Below are 23,140 nucleotides of genomic sequence, written 5' to 3'. Positions count from 1 at the left end.
CCAAAAACCCAATAGCACATGAGTTGTAGCAGGCAGTGATCCTGCAAACGGGCAATTCCTTATGCAAGGCATCTTCAGAATGAGGGAAAAGGTGAAGGGCCCACGCGCTGCCGCATTCTCTTCCTTCTCAGAAACCAGCTTTGGGTGTCAGAGGCGCTTTTCAAGAAAACGCTAGCCTCGGGGCTCAGGTGAGACCTATAGAGAGAAAGCTGGCGGGTACCTCCTGTGCATCCTTTTTTTCCTCTGCCAGCAGCCTTTATCCAACAGCTTGGCCGCTCGGCGGGCTGCGCGCACAGCGTGGAAGGGCTCATCTTCACCCGGTGACTCCCACGGCGGAGGCGCGCGGGGCGTGCTCGCGAGCGACCAGCGAAAAGTTGTGCGCACTCTTGGTAGGAGGAAAGGGAGTGGAGACCGAGCGCGGGAGAGCGCAGGGGCAAGGCAGGGAGGGGGCGGGGGTGGGGGACTGCTTACATGAATTTCCAAGTGGTAGACCTGCCTCGGAGCTCTGCCCAATGAGATCCGTCAGGGGAGGCACCCGGCTCACTTTTCCACATCACTTCACAGTTACATTTGGCAGGCAGGCGGGCTCGCATGCCGGAGCGCTTGGCCCAGAATTAGTGGATGGATTTCGAATCTCCCTGCCTCCTCGAAGCTCCGCCGCCGCCGCTTTGGGCATAGACCAGAGCATCAACACACCAGCTGTACTTTTGGGCTGCAGACACCCAGAGCCCAGCGCGCCCGCTTCGCATCTCCGCACCAGGCTCCGCACCTCCGACAGGCATGAACGCAATTCGGAGGCGACTACCCGGAGCGCGGGGATCGTTGGACACTTGCCGCCCTCGGGAGCTGACCCCCAGCTCCTCCAGCCATTTATGAAGCCGGAGGACTGAGGTATTTCCGCAGCCCGGTGAACGACCTGAGTAAGTACTATCCCCTAGCCTTGTACGCCTCGGGGCAGGGAAGAGTCGGAGGGATTGCTTGCTTTAGGAATTCCCACGCGCCCCTGGACACTACGCACCTGCTGGATGAGGGACGCTAGCACTGGTACCCGCCGAGCAGCTTCTGCTTTCGCGGCATCTGTAGCTGATGGGGATGCCTTCTGTCTAACGGGTTTTGCAAACTGCTTTCCTAACAGATATGGAGGAGTCTGGAGTCCCAGGCTGTCCCCCTCCAGTTTCCCCGCCACCCTCTCATTCTCGCTGTCGCTTAGCGATTTCGCCCTGGAGACGCAGGCAGGCGCTGCTGCAGCCGGTGCGCCTTCACTGCGGGTCGGTGCGGTGAAAGCGAAATACTCGCCGCCTGCACAGAGGAGGCTGCGAGCCTGAAAGGAAAGCAGGCTGAGGGGCCAGAGAAGCGGTTTCCTGGTTTTCTTCATGCCCCCACCTCTTAACTATGGGAGGGCGACCCCATCGGTTGGGCCAAGGGCTGCCGTTTTGTTCTGAAAACCCCAGCGCCAGGATTTCCACAAGTGTCTGTTCCAGCCTGGGGGGCGCGGTGCCAGCTGCAAACTTGCTGAGCTCCGGGGCCACCTAGCCACTATGCAGTCACCAGGAAGCTGCTCCGCACCAGCGGAAGACCCCAAGGCAGTCCGGTCAGTGCCTTGGAGCCTGCACCCACAGGCTCCAGAAGCACCAGATGTCTTCTCCCTCTCCCAGAGCCCATGGTGCAGACAGAAAGATAGATATACTGTGGCTTTGGTGTTCAGTATCGGTCAACCTTGGGGGTCCAGCCGCGCCCCTCCCCGACAGGAGGCGAATGGGGACTCCAGGCTACTTTCTGCCGGCATGGTAACAGGTTCATAAGGGACCTACCGCGGTTTCCCACAGCTCTAGCCAAGCTTGGTAAACCGTGTAAACGTGAGGCCACCAATGATGACACCAACAGGTAGCCAACAATTCCCCACCACTCCTTTTTTTTTTCTTTCCCAAGCCTAAAGCCTCCCCTCTCCCAATATTGTAAAATTCTCAAAGTTTCGTGCTGGTGGTCCCTTGCCCAAAGGCATACAGCCTGAGACATCAATGACTAGCCTGTTAGCCTCTGAGCGGAGATGGCAGCTGTTAGCTTGGATTGCTAAACGTAAGAAATCAAACAGCATTAATTGTTTATTGTTGCAAACGTACAACATTAGTCCGTAATGGAAAATCAGGCTGGCAGCTGCTCACTTCAGCTCCAATTAAAGGGCAGAGCTTATAACCAAGCAACCGGGAGGGAAAAGAAGCCCTTTCAACTTTGCCCTGGTTTCTGAGGGTTGCAGGCAGTTTCCTCCTTAGGAGGCACCATCCCAACAATCCCTTTGCTCACAGAAGGTGCCAACCGTGTCAGCAGCTATTTTCTGTTAACAGTCTTTAGTGTTTGTGGAAACGGGCGGACATCTCAGATAGTATGCAAGAGCGGTGGCCTCTCGCATCACGGACCATCACCAGGCACATAGAGAAACCGCGGTTGGCTGGGACCGTTTTGACATTCCCCTCCTCTTTGTAACAATCTGACAGCCATCTGGATGCTTAAAAGCTCCAGCTAGGCTGTCACCTCTGCCTTCATTATATGAGCATTTCAACTGGAAAACTATATGTGAGAAAGAGATATTTATGTAAGATTTGAAAGTGGGATTTTCCATCCATTCAGTCTCACTGCTGTACTTCACTGCATGCAAAATGAGCCCTGTCGCTCCTGCTAAACACCACTGAAATTTCTCCCTGGCTACCGCCTTTCATCAGTCCGTGTCCGGTTTTGCAAAGATTTTGTCTGGTGTGTGTGTGTGTGTCTGTGTGTGTGTGTGTGTGTGTGTGTGTGTGTGTGTGTTGGGGCGGGGATGCTTCTACTGAAGGGACTTGAACCTTTGAAGGCTGTTTTTTGTGAGGGTTACATTCCCCCCATCAAAGATAGCTCTTCACAATAACGATGTGCACATAGGTTTACAGACTCCCCTCTATGATTGAAATTCTAAGACTAGTCCTCTTATTAGACAATAAAAGACAGCCGATTTCTCTAAAGCAGCTTTAATAGATTGAAAACTCTTGTCTCGCCGTTAGTTTTATTTATTTATTTATCTGCTGCAAGATTATCATGAAATTTTAAATCATCTCATATATATATTCTTTTCTTTCTATGGCCTCTGAAGGGGGTGAGGTGTTGAGGAAATCAGAGGGTTCTTTTGGCCACGTCCAGGATGACTTCATTCAGGACTGCTCCGGGAAACCCACACTTCTCATTTTGCCCTGAAGACTGTGGCATGAGAGTAAAGTCAAGTGCTTTACCATTGCAAATGGATCAAGGCACTGGCTAAGGATTTCTGATCACTGTCTTAAAAAATCCGTGTATGAAACTTTTAAAATGCCTGGTCTTTAAAAATTCCTAATTCTTCTTGTTATTAAAAGCTGATTATTTTTGCTTTATCATGTATGGTCTCTAGAAGCCCTCAGCCCCAGGACGTGTATACAATTGTAATCCAAACTGTAGCACTTTTTGACTGAACTTCTGGTGTTCACGATGCATTTCTTAAGTTCTGGATACTATTTGAATCTGGCTAAAGGGCAGATTATTTTAGAGCAGTCCTCACTTTAACTGCTGCATGTATATCAACTGTGAAAGAAAAGATGTCTGTACCCTGGACTCATGTTTTATATCACAGCAATTAAAACATCATTCGTCTGCAGCTTCTCAGTTTAGCACTGAGCATCATCACATACATGGACCATGCTGGACCATGTAGCATTAACTACGTCAAAACTCCAAAAAGAAGAAAGCACTGTTAGATTGCTTAGCAGGTTGAGAGACCCCTTGAGAAAGTATTTGTAAAGACTCGTCTGTGAGCGTGCTCATCTTACAGTAGTTCTTGGAAAATAGATAGATGTTAATGGTGCCTTGTTCTTTTGTTAGCTTAGAGGACCAGGCAGTTGGAAGGAATCAAGGAGGAAGGAGGATACAATAGTTCTGCCCAAGAAGCTGTAACTTTTGCTGTTTTCCAAGTTTTCTTTCATTGTTTATCAGAGAATGAAAAAGAACACACATATGTCAGAAGGTAGAGTCCACACTTCTACAACTGCTCAGAAGACATTGTTAAAAGAAGTAAATTCATGTTTTTAACAAAAAAGTATTGTTCTGCTCAAAGATGGGTTTAATCATGGCTTTTTCATTATCCCAGCTTGAGCAAAATTTCTATGCAAAGGCACAGTCTGTACATTAAACTGGCAGTTGAGTTGTACTTCTTACCAGTTTACTGGTCTATCAGAGAGGTTTTGTGTTTGACAACTGAAGAGACAGAGCACAATCAGGTCAGCCTCTTGATGGCAGATACAGCTTAAAATCAGCAGACTTCCTGTATAAATATCACGTCCAGGGGTGCTGCTGGTACTTATTTCCATTATTTTTATATTTGTTGCAAAGTTACTCAGAGACACAAAGGAAAAGATTAGAGTCTTCTGTCTGCATTTTGTGTTCAGCAGGGTTGACATTCATGGATGAAATCAGACCAACTTTGTTCATTATTTCAAGGGACAGTCCCTTGTTTTGAACTATTTCATGTCTGCTGCAGGCTGCAGTCACAAACTAAGGTACATCCTTACATTTTTTGAATTTTTTATTCACAAACATACAAATTCAGTTACAATTCATGTCCAGATAACTTATCAAGAACATGCCTAGATAATTAGCTGGTGAATTGGTTTAAGTAGAAGAACATAATAATGCTTCCCTTGTCATTTCATCTGTCTTTAAGTTGTGTGATTTGGGCAACTGGGTTTTCAGATTTGTATCACGATCAGTATTTTAAGTATTATTGTCTGTGGGGCATGTATGACACTGTGGGGATCTCACCTAGAATCTTCTGTGTAATTTTGCACTGGAACAGCACTTTGTTTTTGATGGGCAAAGGTCATCACCTGGTTGAGTAAGGCTTAATTATCCATGGAGATATTACTATCATTTCCTTGCATTTTCTTGGAAAGTTGAGCTTTACAGCTTATTTGTGCTGAATGGTTCTTGTCTCGGGAACTCTCTTCGGATATAACCATGGGCAGAAAATTAGCTGAACCTGGTAACTTCAAAAGGTCAGGAAAGAAATGAGTTCAAGGGATGCCATTTAGCTTCTTCTCCCATATGTTGCTGCAGACTAAATCTCCATTGACACTTTACAAAATAATGCTGGTGCCACTACTGTTTCCTTTTCTATCATGTCCCAAGCTTTTATTTCTTGAGTTTTAAATGTCATGTACTAGCCCCTATCATAAACATCACTCACCATCTCACCTGTAAATGCCTTTTTAAAAGTTCTGCTTGTAGGTAGAAATGTATAGACGCGATTTTCTATATCTTTTAAAGAAAGTATCATAAGGAAAAAAAACACGTGTATTTATAACCTTCAAACATTTTCCTTTCCTGTCACCATTGCAAAAGATAATTTTGAAGGCTGAGGATGGTTGGTCCAGGGCCAAGTACAGAGTTAGTGCCCAGTAAACATTTACTTAATGCATTAAGAAATTAGCAAAGACTTTGCCCCCCTACTTTTCCTAACCATTTTCATTAAAGGGATGGAGGGTAAGCAATCATATGTAAAGTTCAATACCAGAGAATAGCTACTACAATTATTTCTACGGGCATTTCATAAGCCCCCCTTAGTTTATTTTGAGACACAACTTTTCCCTTTAAAAATATCAGTTTTATTCATCTGCCACATATATTTTTCCTCTATTGAAAATAATTTTGAATGGTTTAGTAATATAAAAATATGACATAGTTCAGTGTGCTAAAACTGAAAAGCCATCCAAAATTAGGTTTACATCACAGGATGCTCTTCAACTGTATATATACTACATGGTTATATTTTATTAGAGAAAACGTTCTAATTTCCCAGTCACTGTGTAAGCAATTCAGGGTCTGCACTTCAAATACCTCTAAGGGAAAATAAAAGTATATCATAGGAAGAATCTGTTTCCCTTATCTGATTCTATCCTGCATATTCATTCATATCCATTATCTTCCTCTCCCTCCTCCTGTCTCGCCCTTCCCCCTCTCAGCCTTTTATTACATTTGTTACAGAATATCCAGTGTGTGAACTTTCACTTTAACATTATATGAATTATAGTCTTAGTGTCTGAGAAAATAATTTTATAACCCTCAATCTTGATTTAAACTTATAAGATACCTGGTCCTTACATACACACACAAAGGAAAGATATGCCATGAGAGACTTCTTCCACGGAGATATTTATTTTAATTTAAGGCATATGAAGAATGCCTAGCAAATTGAGTATATTTAAATGAAACATTAAATTATGTTTCTCTGAACATTTGTCAAATAGCATTGAGTAAAAGGGTTATGTATATCTGCATCCTATTAACATTTAGAATAATGCTTACCATACCTTCTTTCTAGGTAGAATAATGCATACAATAAGACTGTTTCATTCCTCTTGTGACGTGAGTGACATAAATATCATAAGGAGATAATTCCTTTTTTGCATAAGAAATCAATTTCCCAAAACTTGTCATAAAATTCACAAGGAGATAGGCCTTGCTTTATTCAGCTATTGCTGCCATAGCTTAACAAACAGATTTTAACTTAGTGTTCAATCTTTCTATCTTTAAAAAGAGACGAAGCATGCTTATTTTGGTTAGAGAAGTAAAATGTACTTATGTTTTTCATACTTTAAAATTTCATTAAAATCCTGCAACTGACCACTGTACACTGAGTTTAGAACCCCTGTAAGCTCTTCACGTATTGCTCATACACTATATATTTGGGGTGATAACACAATATTAATTTTGTCAAATTATTGTTTTCCACCTCTCTGTCTACCTGTCATCTGTGTCCATAGCTTGAGAAACAGTTCCAGTGGGTATATTTTAAGCTGTAAACTCTTTGAAACACAGAATGACAGAAAGGTGCACTTTTAAGGCTGGTTGCTACTCAGTGTAACCTAATTGACGGAATTTTGACTCGTTACTGAGACACTTGGCTGCATTTCAGTTTCAATATAGCATACTCTTTTATAGGACATAACTGATTTTAACCATTTATCCACTTCAGTAGTGACAGATTTTTATCATTGGTAAAACTAAAGTTCCTTAAATGTAGTAGAAACAAATTATTTAGTGTCTTTGCAACAGAACACTACCATGACCCAACCTTTAATTAGCATTTCCTTCCTGCAAAAATATACCAATTCAATATTATTTTAGCTTAGTAGGGACTTTCATCATCCACTCACAAATTCAAGTGATTGTGAAAAGCAATGGGATTTCTCTGGTGGAAGAGAAGTTGCAGGCCTTGTTTTTAAATTAGTGGTTACAAGTTGATTGAAAGTGAGTAGTTTGAAGATGTTATATGCTACATTTGAATTCTACTATCTCTGCAGGAAACAGGAATGGAAACAGCAGGGCCATTTGGACCACAATAAGAGGAGAAACAAAGTGGCCTAGAGAGTGAAAGTGTAGTCCTCCACATGCCTTACAAGTGCTCTGGAGCCACAGCTTTGACTCTATGTTAAAAGTGGGTAGGCAGAGCAGTGCATAAAATGCTGCTGCTGTGTCTTGCTTATGTCATTTAAAGATAAGTGTGGGATGAATTTACTCTATGACATAGACTTTGAAATTTTCTCCATTTATTGCTTATAGCAAGAGATTGAGAACATAATAAGTTGAAAGAGTTAGGCAATCTTACTTACTAACCACTCAAGACAATTCTAACCACAATTGCTACAAATGCCAAGTCATATAAACCTTTAAATTTAATTTTCTTAGGTAGGTAACATGGGATGGAGCATCCATTCCTAATCCACTTTATTGAGATAAACTTGCCCTGGGTACTGAACTTATGAATGACAGAACTGGTACTTAAGCCACTTCCGTTTGATTCTCTTGGAGCTCCTACAGATGTACTACCCAACCAAGCATAAAGAATAAGATATGCTCTGATTGGCCACTGTGCTTTAAAGAACCAATAGCAGTTATTTTGCCCACACTAGTTCTTCTCACAGAAAATCGTGAACATGTGACTTCAAGGCAGAAAAGAAGGAAGGATTTAGGTCATAGTGAAGAAGTTCCTACTCGTATAGCTGACAGGACAGATGTTGGATATACACTTATCTATCAATGACAATCTCAATGCAGTTATGCTTTAAGGATCTCCAATAGCACAGAATTATTCTTAATAGCCTAACCAAAAATGGTCCTAGGAGATTTCTAGAAGTACAAGTCTGACTATGTAACTTTTGAGAAACAGCTTCATTTAGACTTTATTATCTTTGTCACAGTCTTAATTAACCCGTTAAGAAAGAGATATATAACAAGCAGAAAAGATCCTGTGTATATGAAGGTAACCAGAAATTACAGAACTAGACAAAGACAAAAGATTCAGGGGAAAAAAAAAGATTAGTCTGTCAGTTACAGTAAGACATGAAATTGGCAAATACTTTTCAGGATAGTAAGAAAAGCAAACAATATGCTTTGGCATAGATCAACATATCAGTTATGATATGATGCTGAAGTCTATGGAGCAGAAGGATTCTGGCTGACCGCAGGGATTAGCAAACACATTGGCAAATATATTTGTTTGTGTACAGGAAGAATTATTGAATCCTTTTCTACCAAAGTAATTTGGTCAGGAGTTCTGAGCACTTTGAGAAAGTGAATTTCTTCCATCATTTAAATTGAAAACACACAAGGATCTTTCCTTGCTACAATCCAAAAATTGCTCAGACCTGCTCAGTTTTAGTCCCCCACAGCTTGCTGAATTGTACTGGGCCACAGAGTGAATCGTGTCCCCCTGATCCTGAAATATCACTTTGCATTCAGTGTGCACTTACCTGTTTTGAAGCAAGCTGCTAATGGCTCTAAATTCAAGGTCAGAAACATTTTTAATAGAAACTATTTGGTCTTCTATGTCATTTTTGCTTCCATAAAATATTGTGGCCACTAAGCCCAATGGATGATAAAAGCATAATTTCCTGTCAGCCACAATAATCTGCTGAATTGAATCCCTAAATGACTGATTTTATTTTAAACGTCACCATCAGTGAATGGCTACTTATGTGGGACTTTAGTTCACATTGTTTACAAAATCAGTGATGTAATGTGATTGTAACAATGACAATGTATCTGAGAACTGAGCACATTCTTTTTAGAAATGGGGAGATTCTCAGACTGACATCTGGCTATAATTAGAGCTGCTTTTAAAGTGTGAGTATGAATTAATGTCAGATTACAGGTCTTTTATCTAAAAGAAGATAACCTCTTCTAGGGGAATTTTAAAAACTTTTTAACCTGTAAAAAATTCGAGAGACAAAAACCTCTTCATATTGCTATTTGGGTTTGAGGCAGCAGTATTACAATGAACTGGGTTGCTCAGCTGGGCATACACACTGCGGTTGGAAAATGTAGAAGCAAATTGATTTTTAACTCAATGTTTATAGCCTTATTTCTTTTTTTCTAAGAAGTTTGTCTATGCAGCTATGATTCACCACACTTATTAATTCTGACAACAGTTACCTAATATTTTGTTTCATCTCAGGAATACCTATAAAGCTGTTTCTGATTGAAGGACAAGAGTTTGTTTGTTCTATGGCAGAGAGGCAAGGAGATTAAGATTACAGATTTAAATCTCTGCAATCACATTTCCTTCCTAGTGGATGTTCACTATTGCCTCATTGCATGTGTGTGTGTGTGTGTGTGTGTGTGAGAGAGAGAGAGAGAGCACACAACAGTTTCTGCCCAGTTACTCCAGTGTTAAATAAAATAGGTGTGAGCCAAAGAGGGATGCTCTCTCAGCCTGGACTCTTAGGGGAGTGCCTGGACCCTTCCCTGAGTGAAATGACAGACTCTAGATGTCCCCTATGTGGAAGGATTTGGCAATAGGGTGGGAGGCTGGGGGGAGGTGGTGGGGGGGTGCAGGAGGAGGGGAGGGAGAGGGAACTGGGATTGACATGTAAAATAAGCTATTTAAAACTAAAATAAAAAATAGGTGTTAGCATGGGATTCAGGAAGACTATTTGACCATGCTAAGAAAGAAAGGTTCATGTTCCCTAGCTCTATTTCTCAAAGTCAGGTGTAGGTGTGTATTCCTGTATGTAAAGGAGATGCTAAGCAAATACGTGAATGGTATTAAATGACCCAGAAGAGAAAATTACTATTTTCATGTCACTGCAATCTTCAATGAATCCCAAGACCTATGAGCAAGAATGCTCTTTGTTTCAAATACTCTATTTCTCTAAGTGGGGTCCTCATACAATAGTGTACACCTTGCAGAAGAGATTGTTGGAAATGCAAAACTCCAAGACTCATCTGAGATCTCCAGGGCCAGGAACTATAGAAGTCTAGATAACTTATATGCAGAGTCATGTTAGAGACAATCCCAAGATGAGGAGTCTAAACCTGACTCTTTGCCTGCCTTAATGGAACCAGGGGTTACATTTAAGTAACTGCCAGAGCTGATTAGTAACAGCATTGGACGTGTTGAAATTGGTCAGAATACAGTGCCTGTATCATGACAGTCAGAAAACAGTAGCAGTCTGGGAGTGACTTTCTTTTCTGTTTTAAAAAGGGCAGCAGCTGCTTAATTTTTTCCAGCTTGCTTCTCACTATTTCAGACCTTTTTTTTTTTAATAAGTAAAGAGGTGATTTTAGGATTTGAGAATGCCTAGTTTTAATGAAAACAAAATATTTAAAATGCCAATCTCTGTTCTTTCTGCTTATCTCTACAACGGAAATGAAACTTATATGTTAATAATAATAGTTACATCAGAGTGTTATTTCAAAGTGTAGATGTGGTGTGGTGTGTGTATGTGTAGTCCCTATTTATGATTTAATATTATCCAATTTTTCTAAATGTTGACTAATACTGTAATTTATCAGTTATGTCCCATTCTGGCAAATGATACTAGGTGGGGTTTTTTGTTGCTGGTGTTTTTCTTCTTTATTTTTCTTTTGGTTTTGCAAGACAGGGTTTTGCCCTGGCTATCCTGGAGCTTGATGTATATAGACCAGGCTGGTCTCCCAAGTGCTAGCTTTAAAGTCGTGAGCTCTGATATTAGGTTTTATGTCAATCAGTTTATCTGTCTAGCTACCTACCCTATCCATCACCTATGTATTTTTGAGACAAGGCCTTACTAAGTAACCTTGTATGACCTTGAACTCCCTGTGTATATCAGTCTGGCCTTAAACTCACAGGAATCTGTCTGCCTCTGTTTCCTGAGTGTTGGGATTAAGAGAACATGCCACTACACCCAGGCTGGATTTCCATTTTAAATAAATAAAAAAGTTAGCCAATTTCATTAAAATATACTAATATAGGTAATTCAAGAATTTGGAAAAAGAAAACAATAATGAGACAGCACCTGAAGTTTAAGTCCCTAGAAGTTCTATACACTGTTGAGAGAATAAATGATGTGGATAAATGGTGTTCACTGTTTAGACTGATTTCTCTTGAGTTCTGCCAGCTATTCATGGGCATCAGTCAAATTATATTTCCCTCCCCTTTGAAAATTGAGAAGTTTCACTTTCTTCCTATTAGATGGCATACACATTTATTCCATAAACCCCTTGTAGAAATCAAACACAACCCCTGCACAGAGCCTGTAGAGCAGATGGTACACTATTTGATGAATGCTGTAGAGACTATGACCAGTATAATTTCTTGAGTAACACCTATTGACAAGTTGATATTTTAAGCAGTAATCTAAAAATGACTTTAGATGCTGAATTATTCTGAAATCCTTGGTTATCTTTGGTTGTCTTGTGCCTATTGTTTAACTCAAATGCCCTTTACAATCTCCTCTTTAACACTTATAATAGATAACATACACAACATGTCTTTTAAGACATATTTTCGTTCTTTTTTTCTGTATATTTTCTCTTGTTGGTTTGATTTTCCAGACAGGGTTTCTTCATGTAACAGTCCTGATTGTCCTGGAACTTGCTTTGTAGACCAGGCTGGCCTCAGACACACAGAGATCAGCTTCTTCTGCTTCCTGAGTGCTGGTATTAAAGGCATGTGTCCCCAAGTCTGGTCCTAGGATGCTTTGTTTAACATTACCAAGATGAGGATTATGCTATGTACTTACACCTCTAGCCCTCCAAAGGCTCTACTTCTCCAAAACAGTAACTGTGTGCAATTGTGCATTTCCTCATTTTTTGCCAGCTACATTCTTTGCTTCCTGAAGGTAGCAGCTTTGACCTACTTGCTGTTCTCTCCTCTCTGCCTGACAAATACTGTATGTGCATCGAAAATTTTTATGAAAGCAGGAGCCATTTTAAGAAGGAGAATTTTAGAATTATGTTACCCAGGTTCAAATAATGCTTCTGTCTTTACTGAAGGGTTTCCTTAACCAAGACATTTAATGATCCCCTTGCCTCAGTTTTGCACAGCAATGCAAGCTGCAAAGTTTTATATGATATGATAATGAATTCAATTTTTATTATAAAACCTTATGCTATTAATATATTTGTTCTGATTAATGAAGGTATGGCAACATTTAAAATGTGTAGGGGTCATTGATGACTTTTCATCTCATTTTGGCAGGCACAGGCAAGGATCTCTGACAGGTCACATCCCATCCTTAGTATTATTGAACGCTAGTATGGACTTTAATCAGGATTAACTTTCTTATTTTAAATTCATTCACACGATTCTTTGCAAATTGTGCAGTCTGGCTGAAAAGACCAGAGGATGTAAGCTTATCCTAACTACTTTGGTGTTCAGAATAAATCTGCTGGGTCCAAATTGTTGTCACTGTTGATTTTCTGGTTGTTGTGATTCATTCATTAATAAACAGGTGCAGAGATAGTAAGTGTGAGAACTCAAGTTCAAACTCCAAATATGTCAACACTTGAAATTGTTCTAACTACCTGTTTCTGACCTGTGAATCTCACACCACAGGAGAACATTACAAATGGCTTTTCAGCATTCAGGTCCAGCTTGCAATAGAGTAGAAAAAGAAAATGCTCCTTTTCCTTGACAAGAGTTTGGGTTGAGATGCATGAGTAGAAGGTCAGCCCATCCATCCCTCCTTAACATCACCGCCATCTCTCTCTCATCTATGCCTCCCCAGGACCATATTCCCCTTCCTCCAATACTATCTTCACCAGAATTACCTCCCAACCTTCTATCCTGCTCTACCCAGTATTACTCCTGTCCTCAGTCCTTTTCACAAACTCCAGCATCACCTCTAACCTTCCTTTTCGTTGTTACCTTCATCCTGCCCTCAGCAACATCATCTCTATCCACCCTCGATTCTGCATTCATTAGCATCACCTTCATTCTTGCCAGTAGCACTTTTAATTTTTTTCTGACCCTTTGAGAATCGCTTCAGTCCTCTCTCCATCAGGTCTCCATCCTGCTTCTGTTTTGTTCTCACCAACACTACCTTAATTCCCCCAACTCTCCTGTCCTTAGCAAACTTATGTCCATCCTTGTCATCATCATCTTCCTATAACTATAATATCACCTTAGAAAGGATTTCTGTGCTTCCAACCGTTTCTTGTCTACACTTACTGAAGAGCTCATAAAGTTTCAATCATCAATCGTTAGTCTTTTTTACACCTACCCACTACCTCTACAGTCTGGCTTAAACATCCACTTCTATTACAATATTGGGATTACTTCCAGTGTTTTGGCTGCTCTTTTTATGTGTTGATTCTGAGCCATAAATACCACAGCTCTGTAAATTAGGGGTTATTGTGTTGTCATTTTATGGATGAAAAGACTGAAGTTTGGGCAAGCTCAGTATCCTATCCATCAGACACTGGTAGTAAATGGGGTAATCTAGAATTTAAACCCAGTTCTCTTGGCCTCTAGAACATATTGTCAAGTGTACCCTAATACTATTTCAGCATAGCTCTCCAATACATGTCTAAGAGGGGGAACAGCATGCTCTGATTTTGTTGAAAGCACCTTTTAAGTAAATGAAGGCAGACAACTGGCATAATAGAGTTTAGAAATCTTTAATGGTATCCTTTTGGATTTATACTATCATTTCTGAAGTCTCAATGCTCAGAGAGAGGGCTATATCTTAACTTGGGGAAAACTTTTCCTCCCTAACCATGCAGCAATTTTAAGAACAGGGGAGACAGTTTTCAGAGTGTCTCCTCTGGTTGATCTCATATTGAAACCTATTGAAATTTCTCTATCACCTTAATAGCTGCTACTTACATTGGTGCCCTTTGTATTCATCAGGGTTGGGCTCCTTTAGGGTGCAAGTCCCAGTGTTGGGTTGAGCCCATGCAAAGAGTGACAAACAAGATCATGCCCTAGGCCAACTAGTTAGCTCAGAAACCACTCTGTTTGTGACAGAATGTCTGCCCCTCTCGGCTTGCTCCAATAAGGCCACTCGCCAGTCCAACCAATGTTAATAATGTCCTTGCTTTCTCATTCTGAGTCAGAATGGAACCAGAGACCTAGAGGTGAAAGGTTCCCTATCCTATTATGGATTCCCTGAACCAAACTGTACTGGATGGTGTCCCCAGGAATTATTTTTCCACTTAATCTAATTCAGTCAGGCTTTTCTCAGGGATCTGCAGTGAACATCATTTCCTTAAAAATAATTTTTTGAGTGGGAAGAAACACATATTCTTATGCTGAAGGTAAGCAAAAAATGTATTTGACACCTCAGGTAAAACGGATTTTTTTTATTCTCTCACTTTCTGAATTCCTTCTACTGAAAATTGTAATTTTACCATATTTCATTTCCAAAGGAGCTTTTCATCATTGGTAGGTACATTTAGCTTGGGAGCTGTGACACTGCTGTGCTTATAGCACACATGCTGGACATTGGAGTTTTCTTTCTCAAAGAACTCTTCATTATTAGCATCTCACATTTGCCTAGACCTTCCTAACTGGACCTAGTATGGCTATGGAAGATGGGGAGAATCTCTTCCTATCTTCTTGCCCATGTTTTTTGTTTGATTGTCTGTTTGTTTTTTGTTTGTGTGTGTTTAACTTAAAATATTTTATTTACTTAAGCGTTAATTTCTTTAAAACGAAACACAACTTTCTTTGAACAAGTTCATAAAGATTATCAAAAAGGGAAGGGAGAAAGGTTGTGGTTGATATACACCACAAGTAGTATCACAAAGAATGAAAGACAGGAGAGAGTGGAATGATCTATTAAGATCATCACTTCGCTACTTAAAGCAGTTTTTGGCAAGTGACATGATTGTGGAATGAATGCTAAACTCTAAATTATGCTTACATATAAATGAGTTTGTTAGCCTATTCGTTCTGGTTCCTCGGGTCCACTCTCTGAACTCAAGAGTCGTTACCTGTTCACTTTTATGTCCCTTTGGAAATCCCTGATTTGACCAGTTTCTGTGGAACCTTACCCTTCTTCCCTCTTGTATTCGCAGGACATTTCAATGAACAGAAAAGTGAGTGCATCGTGTTCTTTGAGAAGCTGCTTAGACATGTCTGTTTCCTGGTTCTCTGAACACGCGGCAGAGCTGTAAGTAACTGCTCCACACTGCGTGATGAATTGGATGGCTTCAGACCGGAGGCAAAAAAAATAATTGTCTCATTTTCGCGCTGATTTGCTTAACTGGTGGGACCATGCCAGAAAGGCTAGCTGAGACGCTCGTGGACCTCTGGACTCCATTAATAATATTATGGATTACCCTCCCCACTTGTGTGTACATGGCTCCGATGAATCAAGCTTACACGTTAACCACTGGATCCCCTTTGGAACTAAGCAGGCAGAGTGAAGAACTGCGGATTTTGAACCGCTCCAAAAGAGGCTGGGTTTGGAATCAAATGTTTGTGCTGGAAGAATTTTCTGGACCTGAACCGATTCTCGTTGGCCGGGTAAGCTTCATTTTTAAACTCCCTTTTCAGGGTCTGTTCCTGGTCTTTAAATGTTTCATTTCAGCCTCTACACAGTTTTTCGTCACATTTAACTGTAAATCCTTTAGAGCAGATGGTTAGTGAACTAACCTGTTGGTTTCTTTATAAATATGAATAATCCCACAGTTTAAAACATTCCTTTAGGAAATCTTAGTTTCCACATCACTCCCACCCTTTACAACAGCACGCTACTTGGATAAAGCATAAACAAGTAAAATGTTTTCTTATTTTTGTGAGACCTCTTTAGTAAAACATTTCTCTAGTTTCTAGTACTTGAATCTAGTACTTAGAAATTGCAGGCATTTTTGTCCAGTTTGAATTCCTGTCACCACAACTGTCAAAATACCATTTTTCTTCTATTTTAAAGTTATATGTCTTTTTATTCCGTTGATTGTTGTTTCAGTCCTTAGGAAGAACAAAGCAATACTTGTAACAAAAGTGTTGGGCAGGGACTGGAGCTCACTTCACAGAACATCATTTCTGTCATTGTCAAATGGGATCAAATACATAGAGGGAACATTTGACTTCAGTAGTGAATACCAGTGTTCACCTGTATGTTAAACTGGGTTTACATTTGTTATGTTATTGTTGCAAGTTCTTGTAGACACTGGCTCCAATATGGCATTGCAGTACTTCACAGGCAGGGACATGTTCACTCCTCCGAGACATTTGTAAATGTTTGCTTGTTTTGACATTTACGATTGCCATAGTTCACCTTCCGGGCATGGGCTGATGCTACATTGAAGCTGGCAGCCTTCTTTCCTAGCATGTAAGAAGCCCTGGTTTGTATAAGCCAAGTATGGTGGTACATACAGATAATCCCTTTAGGATAGAGGATTAGGAGTTCAAGCCATCTTCTACTAGCAGGGTACAGGATAACCATGTATCAAAAAAGAAAAGTGTGCCTATTTTTGTTGACTCCACAGGGGAGGCCTTGCCCCCTCTGGGACTGGATAGGGGTTTCAAGGTGAGAAGATGGGGGTGTGGGAAGGGAGAAGAGGGAAGGGGGAGCTGGGGTTGGTATATAGAATGAGAAAAAATTTAAATAAAAGAAACTAACAAAAGAAAAAGAAAAAAGAAAAATTTTTAAAAAAGATTTCTAACATGAACCAGACAATAGTTGACTTTCCTGAAAAACAAGATTAATAAGTAAATGTTATTCCTTTCCCAAACTCAGTGACTTAAAAGGGAAGTGACAGGGCTCAAAATACAGATCTTCAAGATGCAACTCCTGTGTTTGACAAGGCAGTTTTGGTGCCCTTGCTCTGTTCTGTCTTCTTGTATACCAACTGAGACTCCTCGAGGTTTCTTTGTGGTTCAAATGCCTATTCTTGTTTGTGACAGAGAAGGTGTGTAGATACCATGTACTATCACAGCAGAGTTCCTGGAGTCCTACCTGGGTACCAGGCACTACTAGGTATGGACACTTGGAATTATCCTACTAAAGCAGTGATCTTTGTCTTCAAAGAATTCATATTCTGGTCAATACTGATTGTTTACTATGTATTAATTGCTATTATGAAAATAGTTTGTTGGCACAGATTTTCTTTACTTTTACAATAGTTGGTCTTTTATGCATATGAGTGTATAGGCAGACAATGTATTGTATGTCTATATATTCATGTATATGCACAAACAAATATAAAATACATACACTAAAACAGATTTGTGATTCCTTTTTCTTAAATAAAAAAAATCCACGGAAGTTTTTTGATATAAGCTCTGGTAGCAAAAGTGAGTTGAGGCTATTTATAGTCATAATGTATCCCATTACAAGGCTGTTCCTATACTTCACTGGGAAAAATGTTAATGTAGTTGATTACGGGGTGCTACCCTGGACCCTGCTGAGGTGGTTACTTACTCTATACTTTATATTCTTTAATGTGCTTCTAAAAATGGGAGAAGTTCTAAATTCCAAATTGCATCTGGCCCCATTCATTCTGGATACAGACTTCTTGATTAGCTTTATCATTTCTATAAATGAAAAAACCAAACCTTAGATAAATTAATAAACCAAATAATGAACACGGAGCAAGTAAATGTTCTACTTGGGAATACATCTTGGTGGAGATTTCCAAGATCATAATTTCAGTCATCATACCATATTATATTTTAGTAACTAAATACCTGGAGTTTATAATTTGCACTTGAGTTTTAAGTACAGGATACAAAGGCTGTTCATTCCCTCTTCTCTATATTCAAATTTTCTTTAACCAGTTGTAAGGAAAGCAATTTTCATCCCGTATGAAATTCTGGACTTACATGCCTATGTAGTTAGTACATGGATGATTCCTCCCTGCTTCTCATTGTTACCTTGTTATGGCAGTATATTAATTAAGACATGTCTTGCATAATATAAATACTGAATATATCATTCGCAGAAAAGCACTCCATTTTATCTGAATAGAAAAAGGAATTAAGCAAGTATTTTTTTAATTTAGAATCTGATTGATTTTACCTCCATTTCTAAAATGAAGTAAAAGTCCAACAGCCAGACATTCAAGATTCCTATGTGATTTACAAATGCTTGAGGTGTCCTGCTTCTTTGAATGATAGAAATTCCAGTGAACCTTGGGACTTTGCAAAAGCCAATGTGCTCGTGAGTCTGTCAGTAACAGACACTGCATGTGAATTAGTTCTTCTGCCTTTTCTGTACTATGGCCAATTCTGAAACAACTGTTAAACCACAGTTATTTTTTTTCACAGAATTTTGCTGCAGATATTTTCAATCACATGTATTTCCCTTTAAATCAACTTGCTCCTAAAATATGACAGCCTTAATTTTTAGTATTGTTTAATTTTGTAAAGCAAAAAAAAAAAAAAACCTATTTAAATGACCGCTTCAGATTATGTGTCAGGCTGAGTGCAGGGATGATCCACTTCAGGGCGCTCACTGGTGTTTTATGATATTTTGCCTTTATTCACACTCTTCTACATTTGACTCTTTAAACCACTTCACTGCGGAGCTTCTCCCCAGGACCCAGCTGAGAAGCATTAGTTACCTGTGAGCACACCTGCTCTTTAAAAGGCCCTCCTGCAAGTTGCTATGCTGGGGGCCTTGGACCTAGTAGGCTGAGTTCAAGATTAAGGGCAGAGCCAGCCTTTGAGCAATGGGCTCTTCGGGATTGCACATATACCTTTATGTTATCCAAGCTCTGTTTTTACATATTGGCAGCTGGATGCAGAGAAAGAACCTAAGTATAAGAGATAGACTCTCCACAGCTTTGAACATTGATTTTTGTCATTTTTCTGCATGGTAACCCAAAGATAATTATTTAAGTTTCTCAAGGATTGTACAAGTACAGATATTTAAAAGTTAACTAAATGTTAGATGCATAGTATTTGCCATATAGGAATTATAATTATAATTGGGTTCTTAACCTTGTGTGTTTTGTGCACAGTTGTAGTAGATATATTTGTCAAAACAAACAAAACAACAGAAACAGCAAAACACTTATAACTCTCTTTCTGAGTAAGCACAAGACTATAGTGACAAAGGAGGCCCCCTTCTCTGGTCTACATTTACTAGGATCAGAGTAAGGGTGATTGAGTAAGGGTTCCTGGTTCTCAGTTTGGTGGGACAGTGCAGAATAGGGAAGGGATTACTTCAATTAATCAGAGGATATCCAACTATTTGACATTGTTACTCCACCTTGTCATATACAAAGTTTTCACTCAAGAACTTCATGTTGAATTGTGAAAACAATCATAGTCTATTATATAAGTGTACACTTTTTGTGATATACCACATTCATAGCTATCCATGGTCATGTGTGGTCCATGGGCTGCAAGTTGGATACACCTGATATAAAGTTATGGGCATAGAGAAAAATGATAGAAAATTTCCTTGGTCAGAAACAACATAAGTCTTTGTATTTCTTGCTAACACACAAGGAAGTAGAAGCCATTTTCAGATACTCTATCTCTGTCCATTTTGTCTGATATATGGTTGTTCATCTAGTATTTCCTGGTCTTTATCTATGCTGTAAGTTCTTTGCTCCTGTATAACCATCATCTAACATATTCCGTACTGTATTTATGATTGGTCTGCTTCCAGAATGTACATTTCTTAAATGATTCATCTGTGTCCATTATTCCATATCCAAAATCTCAGGATTCAAGAACAGTGACTGTCTAATAAGAAACAGTCAATGAAATTTCATATGAATGCATGAATAGACATTCTACCTAAATAACGAAGGAGTTTGGAGAAGTCGTGTAAGCTCATTTAGATTTAATACAAGTGGCCTTTTTCAATAAAGTATTCTATACAATGCTTTAGTGTTCTCTTTCACATAGCTATACCAAATGGGAAGTTTCAACTGTTTATATGTATTGATTATGATGGCTCTTCGGAGTAGTGAAGGTGGCATGTCAACTTCTAAAGGAGTCTACTCTTTCAAAGAGTTTGCAGGGTCATTTCTGGGGAGCCTGGATCTCTCACCAGTGGCAAGTGTAATATATTTCACACTTGCTTCCTTGTTTTTGATTCAAAGTACTCTAGATATAATCTTTCAGCATTTCAGAAAGACAAATACCACCCTAGGAGACTCCAATGCTGTCTCCAGTTCACTGTGGAAGAGGGTTACCCCTAGCCTGTTCATAAGTTCACAAATACTAAATGTTCCGTGTCACTATCACTGTCAGCACTGAGTTTCTCTGGAAATTCTGGCAGAGAGCATGGGCCTATTAAACAGAATAATCTTATATCATCTGATACTAGGAAGGAAGGGGAGAAATCACAACAGTGGTTTTCAATCAAATTTGCAACTGAGACAAAAAAAGTGTCCTTGTGGTAAATTGTGCATGCAAATCTTCTGACAGGCCTTGAGTGGCCTCTGTAGTAAGGGAGTCAGGGTACAGAGACAGACCATGTCTGAATATTGAGCATCTACGTCTGCTACATTTGTAAGTATTCCATTATGAGTGGAGTCTCAAACACAAATCTATAGCGAGAGGAGACTGATAAAATTAACCGTGTGAATAAATGTCATATGAAATTGAGAAAAGTACTCTGAAATGAAGGTATGTGGTTGTGTGGGAGTAAACAGAGGATGCTAATCTAGTCTGTAGGCACATGACATGTTCCAAAGAAACAACCTGTAAGGTGAGACACATTAACCATGTGAAAAAGGATACAAGAAGAAATGATAAAGCATCCCTGATATGGCATACCCAAAATTATGTAGGGAGCAGAGATAATGTCACGATGACATTCCTCAGTGGGGATGCTGTAAGGTAACACACCCTACAAGGCTGACAAATGAGCAGTATGAGATGAACTGAGAAGTAGGAGATCAGGGTACCAGAAAGGGTTCTAGTGAGGGTCAATTTCAGGATACAGACTCCTCCGTGCATAGTAGGCAGGCTAAATTGGACAGAAGTGCTCTCAGGAGTCTCTTTTAAAAGTTTAAAGATTTCATTCATCATTCACAGGGTCTCCATTCATGGCTTCCTATTATCTCATAAAATCATGTTCAACACAATGTAGCTTGGCCTGGTATTATGTGTAGTTTAGGTAAAAAATGCATAGCAATGTTCTTCAGCTACCCAAGTGTGGGTATTTCATGTGTGAAGTACTACACCACACTAAAATATAAAAATTGTATGTGTGTGTGTGTGTGTATGTGTCCATGCATGTGTGCCGGCGTGTGCTTGTAGTCTATTGTACTGCAAAGCAGAAATTCAGGATTGGAGTCCTTAAACCAAGGTGAAGAGACAAGCAAGTATCTATGGGAGAACTTTCAGTTTTTTAGTTCAGCTCTCCTCTCCACAAGTAGTTGGGAAATATACTCAGTCACCAATGCTTTAGGTACAGATGCCCACACAACAGGAATATATAACTATTTTGGTTTTCAGCCTATTTCTTCAGTCCCTGTTCTGTAGCCCCTGTGACTCTCCTTTTCTCACATTGCTTTATTTTTGGACAAAGGTAGCAGGCTGTCCAGGTGGTCAGCATTATTCTATCCTAAAGCTCCCTCTTACATAAACTCCTCTGCTGTGTCTGCTCCCTGTTTCCCTCCTACCTGGGCTTCCAATGTGTTCCTTATTTGGATGTAATTCTCTCACTGGTGATGCCTAGTTTATTTATAATCCTCTTCCTCCAAGGCACTGACTCATTTTCTCTCTTTAAATTTGACCTTCTAACCTTCTCCCTTCCCTGTAACTTGGCAATCGTTTGGGTGGTACTTAGTATGAAGGACATGCGATGCCAAGTAATTACACTATATTACAGTTTACGGTGTCAGCGGCCGGTAGGAAAATTGCACTTGACATGCCATTATTTTTGCCAGGGCTTTGCATGTTAAGAGCACTGGGCAACGCAGCCACAGCCAAATTGTATCTTTGGCCTTGCAAGAACAACTCACTGTCAGTTATGTGAAGCTTCTGCCTACTCAGACAGCCGTGTGCACCAATAATTTGGGGAAAAAATGCAAGTCAGCATTGTGTGTCGCAATCTGGCCAAACAACAAATGTTACTTGTCTTTTGCCCAGTGTCCTGACTTGAAAATATCAGGCACTCAGAGCAGTTGGAAATCATTTAATTGTGATATAAATGAAGGTCATACTATCAAATATTGAAATTCATGAAGGACCTAAGCACAAACAAGTGGGCTCTCATACACATATACACAGGCACACTTGCACAATTACATGCATTTACATGTAAGAATATAACTGAACGCTCACACGTTCATATATGTGGTTAACTGTTGTTAGTGACTGAAATCTCAGACATCTAATTTTTGTTGTTGTTTTCTGAAGTCTTACATTTCCACATTGGTTGCTCCATTCTTTAAAAAGAGACCAGGTGAAAGAGTTTTAATGTTTGTCTAAATATTCTCTGGTTTAAAGTTTTATTTCTATAAAATATGATGATTATATTGTCACATTACTCAAATGCTTCTGTAGTTTTTGTGCTTATGCACCCAAATAAAGTCATATGCATTTTATTGAATCTGCGCAAAACACTTTTGACTTTGTGGGTATGATATTTGCCCTTTCAGATATGAGTAGGTGTCCGTATACAGTTTCATGTTAGCTGAGTGATTTTGAGAAGATGTGAAGGGAGACAAACAAGTTGCACTTATTCACGTTTTTAAAATTGTACACTGTCTTTGCTATATTATTCCATATGAACTGGAAATAGGAAATAGACTGTGACGCTTATGTTAGGTTCTAATGCTAGAGGGAAAAAAATGGAAGCATTATAAGTAAATAAATTGCTCACCTCCCACAAAAAAGCAGACGTGGTGAAAAAGACAGGATAACTGAGGCTCATGCCTACAGATAGTCAGCATTTAATCAGACATT

The 23,140-nt window shown here is 39.8% G+C and overlaps 1 protein-coding gene across 5 annotated transcripts in view; it reads left to right on the top strand.

The window, feature by feature from the left end:
• Positions 1-461: 461 nt before the first annotated feature.
• The window catches only part of Cdh8 (cadherin 8), a 390,092-nt gene continuing 367,413 nt past the window's right edge, over positions 462-23,140 (top strand). For all 5 annotated transcript variants that reach the window (XM_040740772.1, XM_040740771.1, XM_040740770.1 and 2 more), the window contains exons 1-2: positions 462-920; positions 15,337-15,787. In XM_040740772.1, coding sequence (XP_040596706.1) covers positions 15,536-15,787 — 252 coding nt within the window. In that variant the 5' untranslated portion in view covers positions 462-920; positions 15,337-15,535. The remainder of the gene's footprint in view (positions 921-15,336; positions 15,788-23,140) is intronic.

This window comes from Mesocricetus auratus, unplaced genomic scaffold (assembly GCF_017639785.1).
Source record: "Mesocricetus auratus isolate SY011 unplaced genomic scaffold, BCM_Maur_2.0 Super-Scaffold_100714, whole genome shotgun sequence".
In the NCBI taxonomy this organism is placed as follows: Eukaryota; Metazoa; Chordata; class Mammalia; order Rodentia; family Cricetidae; genus Mesocricetus; species Mesocricetus auratus.
This window is presented reverse-complemented; position numbering and strand designations above follow the sequence as displayed.